The 13,701-nt window shown below is 44.8% G+C and overlaps 1 protein-coding gene across 1 annotated transcript in view; it reads left to right on the forward strand.

Annotated features, from left to right (window-relative positions):
• Window positions 1–13,701, forward strand: part of arhgap18 (Rho GTPase activating protein 18) — a 105,724-nt gene that overhangs the window by 29,156 nt on the left and 62,867 nt on the right. The window contains exon 2 of the mRNA XM_041187389.1: window positions 12,357–12,556. Coding sequence (XP_041043323.1) covers window positions 12,357–12,556 — 200 coding nt within the window. The remainder of the gene's footprint in view (window positions 1–12,356; window positions 12,557–13,701) is intronic.

Genomic DNA, 13,701 nt, shown 5'->3' on the forward strand with positions numbered 1-13,701 from the left:
CTAGGCTTTCTACAGTATTAAGTCTTTTGTGACTGTCAAAAGATTTATTTTTCTGCTTTATCTTGGCCTGTGTGCTTCTGGATAACCAGGGGGCTCCAGGTTTGGCAGTACCACCTGTTTTCTTTGTGGGGAATTGTCCACACTGTGCCTATAGAATCTCGCCTTTGAATGCCTCCCACTGATTTGACAGTTTTTCCTTCTAATAGCTATATTCAGTCCACGCTCACCAGCTCTCCTCTCAGCTTTGTAAAATTTGTCTTCCCTCAGTTTAGAACTTTTACTCCTGTTCTATCTTTGTCCTTTTCCATAATGATGCTAAATCTAACTCTGTTAAGGTCACTGTCTCCAAAATGGTCCACCATTGCTACTTCATCCACTTGCCCAGCTTCATTTTCTAAGACTAAATCTAGAATTGTGCCCCCTCTCATTGGGCTTGTTACATGCTGGCTAAAAAGGTTCTCTTGAATGCATTTCAAGAATTTTGCAGCCTCTGTGCCCTTTACACTGTTTGTATCCCAACTGATATTATGGTAGTTGAAGTCCACAATGATTATTGCCCTACTGCCCACACAACATGATGGAGGGTATCCTCAGTGTAAAGACAGGCCTTCATCTTCACAAGGATTGTGAGGTGGTCCCTCATACCAATACTTTCATTGACATTTGCACCTGCAACAGGTAGATTGGTGAGCACAAGGTCAGTTAGGATTTTCTGTCATGTTGGTTCCTATCTGCCACAGGTGCAGTCTGGCAAATATGTCCTTCAAGGGTCAATTAGTATTGATGCTATCGAGCTGCTCTTCATGATTTACATTGAAGTTTCCTACCCAGGGTAAATTCTGTGCGCTTGCTACCCTTAGTGCTTCTTCCAAGTGGCGTTCAACATGGAGGAGCACTGATGCATCAGCTGAGGGAAGGCAGGAGGTAGTAATCAGCAGGAAGTTTCTTTTCGAATGTTTAACTTGATGCTCGAAGCCAAGTGGCCTGTCCGGTTTTATTTTCATTATACATCTTTTTAGCAGTTTGATCTAAATGGTTTGTTAGGCCATTTCAGAGGGCAGTTAAAACTCGACCACACTGCTGTGGGTTTGTAGTCACCCAGGAAGGATGTCGGGTTTTGTTCCCTAAAGGGTATTGGTGAACCAGTTGGGTTTTTATGACATTTTGATATCTTTATGGTCAGCATTACTGCTACTAGCTTTTAAACCCAGATTCGTTGGGGATTTTTTTGAACTGACTTCAAATTTACAAACTGCCACATTGGGATTTAAAACTCGTGTGCAAATTCTAGACCCCTGGATTACGATCTCATTAACATAACACCATAGCACTGTACCTGATAACATTGTGTGCATGGAGGGGTTTGTTGAAGGGCCAACTGTGCTGTTTTTGAGGTCCAGTTATTCTTCTTTTGTGGGGCTAGTTGGTCTTGAGTGGTGGTGCAAAATTGACGACCCACCTTATTTTTTTCCACTAAAAACCAGTTTCACCCCCTTTATTTCCAAAATAGTTATTACTCTTTGCATGTACTTGTAATGGACTTGCCCAGGTGCCTGGAACACAAGGTATCAGTAAACAAGGCTCCTGGTGGCACAGAGCAGTTCAATATTTAGCTGCCTGAATGACTGATTCTGCAACGTCAGCTGATAACATCTCTTTTTCCCTATATTATTTTCAAAATATGTTAGGTTAAAACACAATGCCAATAGCTGACATTTTGTTCCCTTTCTAGAATAAATTAAAAGTCACAGATGATTTTATGATATTTTCGTCCTGCAGCATGATTCTTTGTACTGCATAAACAACCCTTTTATTTTGGCACTTGAAAATAGAGACACTGTTTGTGTTCCCAGGTGACCTTGGCAACAATCTGAAAAAGTGCAGACTCCTTTTCTCAGTAGGTTGTATGTTGGAGTGTAACCATTAATTAACCTTTGGAAAAGAAATAGCTGAAAATTAAAAGCAATTGGAATGCAACATGAAACACGTAACCATTGTTTGAACTGATTAGACTACATTTTACTGCTTCTGCATTTCCTAGCCTACAATTTTACATCATTGAAGCGAATTGCTAGACAGTCCTCGGTTGACAGAAGTGGAAAACACTGGACATTATGTCACGAAAATCTAATTTGTTTCACAGAAAGAAAGAAAGAACTTACATTTATATCATGTCTTTCATTTCTTCAGGACAATTCAAAGTGCTGTACAGCCAATGAAATGCTTTTGAAGTATAGTCACTGTTGTAATATAGCTACGAGGGATAGTTTACTGAATGATAGCAGGAAAGCTTAATAGTTAGAAAATTACATGCAGCATGGGCCAAATTTGTACATGTTCTCCCACCAAGACCCTAACTGATAGACAAGATTGGAAAATATCTTTGAGATCACTGTGAGAAATGAAATGAGATGCCTCCCTACCTGTGATAAAGGCAGGGCTTCATAAATTGCATTTATTCCATTCTCCTTGCAGTATTTTATATGTTCTGAATAGAAGGACGGGTAACTGACTTCCATTCAGGCCTCTCCCAAAATTCTGTAACTGTCCCTTGTAAGTAGATGCCTGCATTATATCTTTTACAATGCTTTTTTTTCTGTTGTTTGCTACTGAATATTTGCAATTCAGTTCTTCCTTTGCAATCTATATTCATGGTTTCGCAAGGTCTCTCCATTGGGCTTACCAGGAAATGGAGTTCATCAAGAAGGAAGGAAAGCATGCACCCTTGTATTTTAGACGTCAAGTGTACACTCAGAATTGGCTCAAAAAACCATGTTAGCAGATCCATCTTTGCTATCTCTGCTCTACAGTGGAGATTGTAGATATGCCATTGATTGGTGCCTGAGCTGCAGGTGAGTTCTAGCACAAGGTCAGCCCTGCCTGTAACTATGAAAGTCACTGCAGCATGATTAGCAGCAATAATGATGTGACATTTAGCAAAGTGGAAAGTGTCTGTCAAAAACAGGAAGCTGCCTGAATCTATTGTATTACCATGTGTAATCGCGCAGTACTACTATATTACATATAATAAAAACAAAATATTTCAGATGCTGGAAATCTGAGATAAAAACAACAAATGCTAGAAATAACTCAGAAGGTCAAAACAGCATCTGTGGGGAGAAACAGAGTTCAGATCGTGATGACCCTTCATCAGTATGGAGAATATATTCCTTGACATGTTTGTTTCTGGTGTTGAAACAGCATTGTGTATGAAATTTACTATCACTCTGATTTTAGTTGTTTTAACTTATTTAAGACTTGCTCAGAAAGGTGTCTTTGTGTGGTTTGCTCCTGCTTCTTGGGGGCACTGTCCATAGGTTGTGTAAGTATCAATAGCTTGTGATGTTATAGAACTGTAAAATGTGTACTTTAGTCAGTTTATCTAAATAATACCTGGTATACTGCTATTGTATAGAGTACAGCCATTGTGTTGTGCAACTTAACCTGTTGCCTTGTTTTAATAAACACCTGAAGCTAGAGATTTCTGTTGTGGCAGATCTTGGGTAGGACAGAGCGTCTTCCTTCACCACTGCTGCCTGAAATCCTGAGGTCAGCAATGCTCTGCGCAAGGGGCTGCACCATTTCAATGCAATTGGGGCACCTGCGCTAGCGGAGGGAGAGATTTCGCTGTCTCACATATCAAGATTAAGGATCTCTTTTCAAAGAAATTGATATCGAGCCCTTTAAATGACTTTAATTTTCCTTTCTAAATCGTGTAAGCAAAAATATGTTATCTGATGGAACTCTGCGTTTTTCATTTCTTCCAGCTTTCATTGTCTTCCATGTTCACCTCCAATCCTGGAAGTATCATGGGTGTACTATTTATTTGCCTAATCTACATGTTTAGTGGAAAAATTACTCTTCTGAACTCTTTCACAAGGGAACTAAAATAACAACATCACATGCCAAACAATGTTCACTGTTTTATTAACCTGCAGCTCACATTGAGATAAAGTCTTTTTATAGGAGACAATGTTGCACCTGAGCTTTTAGCTGTCTTCTTGGAAGAAATAGTTTTTCAACAGAAAACTTCAATTGTTATTGTGCTGGTCTTAGATGGTTATTAATGCTGCTGACACCTGATGCGAGAGTCTTATGCAGACAGTGATTACTCCACTGTAAACTGGCTGTGTTCACAAATTCTGGCTGTCAGGGAGACTTGGACCCCCCCCCACCCTCCCCACCTCAGCCATAAGAATTGAATGAATCCAACAAACTCAACCATGCAAGAGGAGCCACCAGTACTACCAGCCATCTAAGACCAGTATAACAGTAGCTCAATGTAATAACTGAATGCAATAGCTTGCATTTTTATCATACTTTTTAAAAACAGGAAAATACTCGAAGGAGAGTTTGTCGTGGGGGCTGAATGTGTTTGTTATTCCCAATGTTTAGCTGGAGGAAGTTATGGCTTATCCAAGGCTGGATTTTGGATAAACCAGTCTAGCAGCATAGAGGCAGTGAAAATCTGAGAGAGCATGTGAGAGGTAGAACTAGTTATGGAAACTGATCCCTCATGGTTTAATGCCAACTACATAGTCCCAATAACCAATTCAGTCTAACATTAACCTAGAGCCAATGGGGTTTAGTGGGTTGGGTGGGGTGGTGGAGAGTAGTGTCTTAGTAGTGAATAATGGCTATTTATGGACTATGGACGCATCAGGAGAGACACAGAATGTTATTGTGAGGAAGGGCCTTGGAGTCCAAGTGGTCACAGTAGTTGGATGAAAGTCCATACAGGGGATCTGGAGAGGAGAGCTCTGACAAGGAGTCTTGCTACTCAGTAAAAGTGCATTTGTTGGAGATAGCGACATTCTCAAATAATGAAGGGGCACCTAAAAGAAAGTAATAATAAATAAATCTTAAAAATGTAACCATTTTAAACGATAAATTAACTGGAAGCGACAAAATCAGAAGATAATCAACATGGAAATAAGCCTGACAGCAATCTTTGCCTGCTCCCAGGCGCCGCTCAGTGGCCTTAGCATGCAACTGCAAAGCAGTATTTTTTAACCATGCTCTCACAATGGGCGGAATGTTCCGTACCTCCCGGCATTGGGCGCATTCGGTGGCTTCAGCGGACAGTGTGGCCTGATCGGTTTCAGTATGGTGTGAAACCAGTTCATGATTGTTCACTCAGCCCGCTCATGGCGGGCCGCGTTTCCTGCCATCGGACTTCGGGAACCTCATTGTAATACATCAGCATATAGTTATTAGGCCAGCCTGCTGGAATCGCTCCCCCCCACCCCCACCCTGCTGGATAGTCCATCCACGATGGCGGGAAAGCACACGACCTGTCTCACAACAGCACACAAACAACATGCACTTTGAGGGGAGCTCGGAGGTGGGTACACAGTAACATTGTGCAGCACTTGCCTGTTGGAACTCAAACTTGAGGGGCATCGGGACGTTGGGGTTAAGGGCAGCCGTGCCATTGAGGCGACTTGTGGGGGGGTGGGGAGGCAAGGGCAGCCCTGCTGTTGAATGTAGTGCACAAGCATTCGGGGGGCGGGGAGATGGTGGGGGGCTGGGGTGTTGTGGGAGTGGGGTGGAGGGTGGGCGAGGGAAGTGGTCACGCATTAGGGAAACCTGTCTAAAGTGACTATTCCTCTGCAACTCAGACAGTCCGGACGCAGCCACATTGATATGATTGGAGCCAGGGCTCTAGTTTATCTGCCCGCTCATGCAATGCAGAGGCATCAAAGTGCCACCAAGCGCTCCAAAGATTTTCACCCCCCCCTCCCCTATCCCACCCTCGGGCACAGACTGCAAATTCATGAGCATTTTAGTGGACTGCAGGGCAGTTGGACGATTGTTCACATTGAACAATCTCCTTGTTAAAGCTGGCCATGGAGCAGTCACCGGTGGAGGCGCTCACAGCCCCTTGCAATATCATCATCCCGGTTTGGAACAGTATCCCCCATGGTTCAAGCTAACAGGGCACTCTTGCAGTGTGAGTTAGGAGAATGTCTGTGCCTGAGCTGAGAGCACAGCATGCAGTCCAATGGGCAAAGCTGCTGCCAATCGGTCGGGTGGAGTGGGGCGGAGGTGGGTGGGGTCTCGGGCAGCCATGCAGCGCACTAATCTCTGGCCATCCAAGTGGCGGCCGGCACTCTCCAGGAAGCATTAAGGGGCCTTCACACTTAGCTAGGGCAGTTCCTTAGTACACCCAATGTAACTACGCATCTCTCTCTTTCATCCTGCAGGAGGAGTATATCAGGATCAAGGAGCCTGGTGAACTAGCTACATGCCTGATGACCTATAGAGAGTGAAGACGATGGAGGAGAGAGAGCAACTGAGGCTCCTGGCTGCCCAGAGGGAGGAGCAGCACCCTCAGGAGGAAAGTGCGGCGGGGCTCCCGCACACACCGCTGAAGAGCCAGAGTGAGCCATCGCTGGTCGGCGCCCAGCGACACCCAGGGTCAATAGACGCCGCCTTTCATTCCTGCAGATGACTGAGAACCAGTATAGCTGAAGACCGTGCATGTCTAGGGAACTGGTCGGTCACATCTTCCAGTTACTGCAGGATTTGGCACCATGGGGACATGGAGGGCATCCACTGCCAGTGGCTGTGAAAGTGACTGTGACGAGCAATTTCTATGCCAGTGGCTCCTTTCAAGGCTCCACAGGTGACCTCAGTGGGATATCACAATCTGCCACCCACAAATACATCCATGAGGTCACAGATGCCATCTTCTCCATGGCACACGATTTTGTGCATTTCGCCCAGGACCGAGACAGCCAGGATGCAAGGGCCATTGGATTCACCCAGAGCTCGGGTTTCCAACAAGTGTAGAGTGCAATCGACTGCACTCATGTGGCGCTCAGACCTCCATCGCAACACGCAGTCAACTACATTAACCACAAGGGATTCCATTCGCTGAATGTGCGGCTGGTGTGTGACCACCAGAAATGTATCCTGGAAGTGTGCGCACGGTTTCAAGGGAGTGTGCACAATACCCACATCCTCAGTCAGTCACAGATCCCTGGCGTCTTCAAGGGTCCACAGAAGCTGCAGGGTTGGCTCCTCAGGGACAAGGGTTACCCGCAGAGGCCGTGGCTGATGACACCCGTGCGGCGGCCTCAGACTGCAGCAGAGTGAAGCTATAATGAGGCTCATGCAGCAGCTTGCAACTTGGTGGAGCAGACCATCTGGATGCTGAAGATGAGGCTCTGGTGCCTAGACCAGTCTGGTGGAGCCCCACAATACAGTCCGCAGAGGTTATCACACATCATCATCGTCTGCTGTGCCCTTTACAACCTGGAGCTGCAATGGGGAGAGAAGCTGGCTAAGGAGGAGATGGAGCAGCTGGAGGTCTCCTCCGATGAGGAGGACACCGACAGGGATGAGGGTGAGGAGGCCCTTGGTGGTGATGATGATGGGGATGAGGCCCTCACACTGGCAAGATAAGGCAGGTGCGTTCAGAAGGCCCTCATAGCTGCTACATTTGTGGAGGATGGTGACAACATGCAGTGAGGACACTCCATAGATCTTCACATAGCCTCTGAGAATGTCTGACTCCTGTCTGGCCGAGGGCAGCTCTCTTGCAGTCTGTGGTCAGGGTCATATAATAGAGACTCAGGCAAGAAGCTTAGAAGCATCTGATCCTTTGTCCACCTTCAGCACCTGAGCCCTTCAGGAGCACAGTGTCATTGGTCACAGATGCTGAAGAAACGGGGACTAGCCCCAACTTAAAGGTGCTGAGAAAACTCAGAGGAAATGAAGGAACACTGTGGTGCCTGCCCATGACATTCTGGCAGCAATGACAAGCACCGTCGAGGTGCAGGCATCAATAATGTTTCCAGGTAGTGTGAGGCTGGATCATCACTTTGGTCCGAAGGCCGCACAGAGCACAGGGAAGAGGCCCTGGACTGAGGCACCTGCCTTTAACTTGTGCAGAAAGATTTCACATCTGAGTGACAAGAACACTGCTCATCAGAACAAGGAGCCAAGGGCAGGGAAACATTCTTGGGTGTTTATTAATAGTGAACAGTAAGTGCAAGTGATTAACACCCAGGCTCAGGCTGTGCAACTAATTCTCCTTAACCTTCCTAACCCTACTGCTACGTCTTGGTGCTCCCCGGACATCCACAGTGGAGATGGAGCAGCCTGCTGACTGTGGCGCCCTGACTTTGGCAGGCGTCCTCTGGAGGGCCGAGACTTGGAGGGCCCCGGCCTGCGTTCAGGGTCCTGCTGTGTGGCAGTGGCACCCTCCTCAACCTGTGAAGCTGGAGCTGCTGAGGCCCCAGGTGGAGTGGATTTGGATGGGCTGGACTCTCCCGGAGTCACTTGGGTGGATGGCACCGGGGGTGTGCACCTGCTGATCCTCCTCCCTATGGGTGCCCAAGGGCTCCAGGCTGACACCTTGAGGAGAAGGGGTAGTTGGAATGAGATCGAGCTGCCCAGCACTCCTCCGCGTACACACTGTGGAGACCAAATATGGCATCAGCGATGAAGTTGAGCCCATGCAGGAGCGGCATCCTGGACCAAAGAGTCCATGGCAGCCGCCATCCTTCCAGTGTTGACCTCAGTGTGTTGCAATGCCGGCACTATCACCTCAGCCTGAAGGTGGATGCACTCCCCCATTGTGCCTTGCAATCTGAGCAGTGCAGCGGACATCCCTCTCTGATGTTCCCGAGCTTGTCTCTGCAGCTCCAGCAACTGTGACATGACCAAGTCCAGAGGCTCGTCATCTGACTTGGACTCAGCAACGTTCTGGCCTCCAGCAGTTCTCCGAGTGCCAGACACCTGGGAAGTCCCTGCCACCGCCTATTGTGGACCAGACAGTGCAATGTGCTCACCAGATTGTGATCCCAAGGCTACTCTAAAAGTAGGTCCCATGAGGTGTGTGTCTCTGCATTAGTGGAGGGCGTGGGTGAGCGCTGTGACGGGACTTCAAGGAGGGGGCCTCCAGATTCTTCTTCAGAGCTTTCTTTGGGGCTTGTTTGGAGGCCCTGGGTCATGGACTCTGTCGGCTGTTTCCCAGATATGCCTGCGGAAGCTAGGGGAGATAGTTAGTGTATGGCAGTGGCCTGTGAAACAGGACACATCATTCATAGCATGGTTGTCTGATGGATATTGGACTGCTGGATCTTCACTTGGTCAAACAGCGCCGACCTCACCTTCAGCACAGGACTTGTCCAGATCCTCGCCAACCAGCTGGATAGCTCTGTTTTCAAAGTCCATGAGGACCTTGATTTCAGGCATTCCTCCACCGGTCTGCGACCTCTCACTCTTGTTGTGTGCCAGCTTGTCCTGCATGAATAGAGATGGAGAGAGTGTAAGCAGGATGCCTGTCAGGCCAGATGATAAATATGCCTGACCTGTGTGGATGGTGAGTGGTCCCAAGGTCGGGAAGAGAACAATGAAGGTGTGTGTGAGAGACTGAATGGTGATATGCCTTGAACCAGCAGTGAGTGAGGGCCTGTGGGTGTGTGATGGGTTTGTGAGTGTGTGAGCTGAGAGTGATGAGGAGAGTGACATCCTGGTGGAACGGAGGAGATCATTCATCCTCTTGCGGCACTGGGTGGCTGTTCTCTTTTGAAGAGCATTGGCGCTGACCACCGCTGCCACCACCTCCCAAGCTGGCTTGGTGATGTTGCTGCCCATCCTGTTCCCAGAGCAGAGTTAGAGGACATCACAGTTAACCTCCACTGTGTCCAAAAGGCGTTCCAGTGACAGGTCACTGAACCCGGGAGCTGCAGTCTTTTTGCCTTTCAGGGCCATGTCTTCTTTGCAGCAGTCCCAGGCTGGAAGCACTGAGATATGTGCATGTGGCTGCACTTTAAATATGGCGCCTGGATGATGAAGTGGCAAGGTGATAGCGGGCGGGCAAATTAGCGCTTGCTCATAACTGATACGGCGTGTTTCCCAGGAATGCATAAATAACGTGGCGGGTTTGGGACAATACAGCATGAAAATCCACCATCACAGCTGGCAGGTAAAACCACGTTTTACCCACCCACTACCGCATATCGTGCAAATCTGTGAGGATTCCATCCAATGTTACTATAATTGTGACCCCCAACTATTATGTGACAAAAGATATGACAAATGTAATATTGCAAGTCCTATTACAGCACTCCAAACAAATGTAACAGGACTTGTAGGGAAATGTTTGTACTATTAAAATAGAATTTTCCATTAAATGGGTTTTCACTGAAATGTGTGCTAAATACTGAAGTTAGTACATTCCCAATCTCTCATTGCATTATTTATGGGGAATCAAGACAGACTGAGATGTTTAGGTCAAGAATAGTTAGGGGGTGGTAGATAATTGCACCTGGCAGGGAAGAGAAGAGGAGACAAAGAGGAGGAAAGAGAAGGAGGCAGAGGAGGGAAGGATTGAGGAATGAAGGAGGAAAGGGGTGGGAAGGAGGGGGTAATGGGGAGAGGACAGACAGGGTGAGAGATTGCAGGTAAAGGGACAAAGCAAAGAAGGCAGAGGAGCTAAGGATAGAGAAGAGGAGGAAGAAAGTAATGGATAGGAAGATGAGAGGTTGAGGAAAAGAGAGCTTTTGCAAGATTAAATTCTCACAAAATGTAATGAGACAAATGGTCAGTTTTTTCCTTGTGGCATGTTTCAACCTCATAGGTTTCATTGGAATCATGTGAGTGACTTGTTTCAATTATTGTCTGACTTACTCTGTTAATCACAGGTTTTTGTAACTTAATGAAAATGAGCAAATTGAAGGTGATGATGGATTTGTGTTATTGTATAAAATAGGTAAAAGTGAACCAGCTGCCATTTAAAGACTGGAAATTAAAATTAAGAGAGATGTAAAGTGGACTGCAAATTCTCTACCTGTTGTATTATACAAGCAAAGTCAAAATCTACCCTATTGTTTTGGCTGTAGCAGCTAATGGAGACAATTCACTAGCTGATATAGCACTGAGCCATATGGACCAGGAGGGCCATTGGGTTTTTCCCTGCCCCAAAATGAGTTAGCAGTGAGATGATGTGAACTGGCCTCAGTATCTTTGGACTAGGGAAGAGAAGATTAGCAAGGATTAATAATCTAGTAGGTTCTACGATAAATAATCTGCAGTGCTACTGTTACCCCACCAGCACTCACCCACTAGGCTCACACTAGAAGAATAACATTTAAGTGAGGTTTTCAAAGACTCCTGGAGGTTATGGAACCGTTATGGAGGTTATGGAACCATCCTTCAATATAAGTTACAGGAGCATGTTTTTCTCTGGAGCCATGCTGGCACAGCACCAGTGGGCAAGGTGGAAACAATGAACAGGCATACTGCAAAGGAAGCCCAGATGAAAAGTTATATTTTATGATGTATTGCCTGCCATTTGAGCCATAGCAATACTGACTATGAGGAACATTCAAGCATTTCTGTTGCTCATGGTTGCTATGGCACTGGGGAGGAAGGATTATATATTTACATCTTGAAGGATTGTAATCGATTGCAAGATGATCAATCCAGTTGCCTGAGGCTTGTTACATTAAAACTCTTCTTTTAGAAAAACAAAAGATCCCCACTCTTCAGCTGCCCCTGGGACCATTACCTGTGCTGCCCTATTCAAATGCTTCCTCAAATCATTTTACTTGCATGCAGACTGCTCAAGGTCTTAAGAGTCCAACATTTTACTTTGATTTTTTTTTTCTGTTCATGCTTTGGCCATTTCCTTTCCTTTCAGTTTATTTCTTCTGTGGTTCTGCATCTCTACTTGTTTTAGTTATTACTAAGTTGGCATAAGACTAAGTTTAGTTTAGTATAAGAGGATAATTTAGTACTCATCATTGCAGTATTTGTCTACTGCCATAAAGTATCACTAGAAGATAATGAGTTCAGCATGAATGCAACAAAACAGGGTAATAGCATTCTATTTTATTGCAGTTTGCAGTCATGTTTAATGCGGATATGATGTGGTTTTGCACAGACAGAAGATCTGTCACTCATCAATATTTGTGACTGTATTCATAAAAATGCATTATAGAAATTTGAAATAAAAATAGAAAATACTAATTTGTCAGCGTTTGAAAAGAGAAAAGTAATTTGTATTTTACTTCATTTAACAACAATATCATGTGCACAGAAAAAAATCTTACCATGTTAACTTTTTTAGATCCAATGTAACAATTTTCCTTTACAAGAACGGTTGTAAAACAGAAGTTCAAACTCTCGAGTTTCTGATAAGACTTGGTAACTGATAACTATATTAGCAAACTACTTATTTCCATACATAAATAAAAGTTTTGTAGAAACTTTGCTAAAATTAACTTGAACAGTTTCAGCTCAGCTTCCTTAAAGTTAAAATCCTATGAACATAAGATATTCTAATAGGTGAAGTAATGTGAAGCAACTCTTTTTAAAGATCTGTGTTCTTTGCTTTACAGTCGAAGATGTGGGCAGTATAGTATGAACCAAGTGCATTCCAGTAACACTATGGCGAAGCTTCAGTATGAACGGTCCTACTCCCAGGATTCTCTGGACGAACTGTCCATGGATGACTACTGGAGTGAAGTGGAACACATCCAAACAACTCAGGAAAATGATCAGGAAGAGCGAGAGGAGATGGCTGTGAAAGTGCCTGATGGTATGTGAAGTCTATTTAGATAATTCCTCTCATGTTACTAAACTGAATTAATCAAACTACTATATCATTTTTAAGCTTGTTAAATAATTTCAGACAAGGGTTCCTCCATTCTCAAGGTTGAAGCTTGTAACCCTATGTTACAGAAAAATTAATTTTATTACACAGTATAAACTCTAAAATATGCACAAAATTTATCTGGAGCATGATGACAGTGCCTGAAGAGGTAAATCACTGTGCCCTCTCAACCTGAACTGATCATTATTTATTGCCATTTACAGCCATTTCTCAGAGAGCTCCACCAGTGTCCTATCAAAGTTATGACAGCAGATTCAGGAGAACCCTCAAGGAATTTAGGGCCTAGGGTTTCCATTTGCTTTTTTTTCTGCGGATAGAACATTTAAAAAAAACATAGTTCTTTTTATTACTCGGCCCTCGCCAATCGGAAGCTCAAACTTTGGAAGATTGAAGTGCTTGGATCCGAGACGCTAACAGAACATTTTTAGAACATAAGAAATAGGAGCACAAGTAGGCCATTCAGCCCCTTGAGCCTGCTCCACCATTCAATATGATCATGGCTGATCTGATTATGTACTTAACTCCATTTTCTGGACTGTACCCCATAACACTTGACTCACTTGTAGATCAAAAATCAGTCGTGAATATATTCAATGAACCAACTTGCACATTTTTCTGGGGTAGAAAATGTCTCCCTGTTCTGTTTCAGGTTACAAGATTGCCAACCCTCCATAATTGATCTGGAGTCTTCAGGAATTGAAGGTCAATCTCCAGGATATTGCTGTGTGCAAACCTGGAGAAAAATCATTGCGACATCACAAAAAATTGTTTTTTGTCATTTCCTTAAACATTTCTCTTTATCAGATATAATAAATATTGAAAATAAAAAAAAAGGCTGATTGGTCGGCAGTCAAGAATCATCCAATTAGGTAATGAGTCTTCTTGCTTTCCAATTGGCATAGGAAGGCAGTGCTTCACAAGGGTGGATGTGTTGGCCACTAGCGTAAGAGTGTGGGAGCAAGTCATGTGATGGAACCTCCAGGAATACATTTAATCACAGTTTGCAACCATGTTTCAGAATCTAGCCCCAGATTGTAGGGAGTAGATTAGTTTTTTTTTACAGCCTAATT

The sequence above is a fragment of the Carcharodon carcharias genome, chromosome 5 (genome assembly GCF_017639515.1).
Source record: "Carcharodon carcharias isolate sCarCar2 chromosome 5, sCarCar2.pri, whole genome shotgun sequence".
Classification (NCBI taxonomy): Eukaryota; Metazoa; Chordata; class Chondrichthyes; order Lamniformes; family Lamnidae; genus Carcharodon; species Carcharodon carcharias.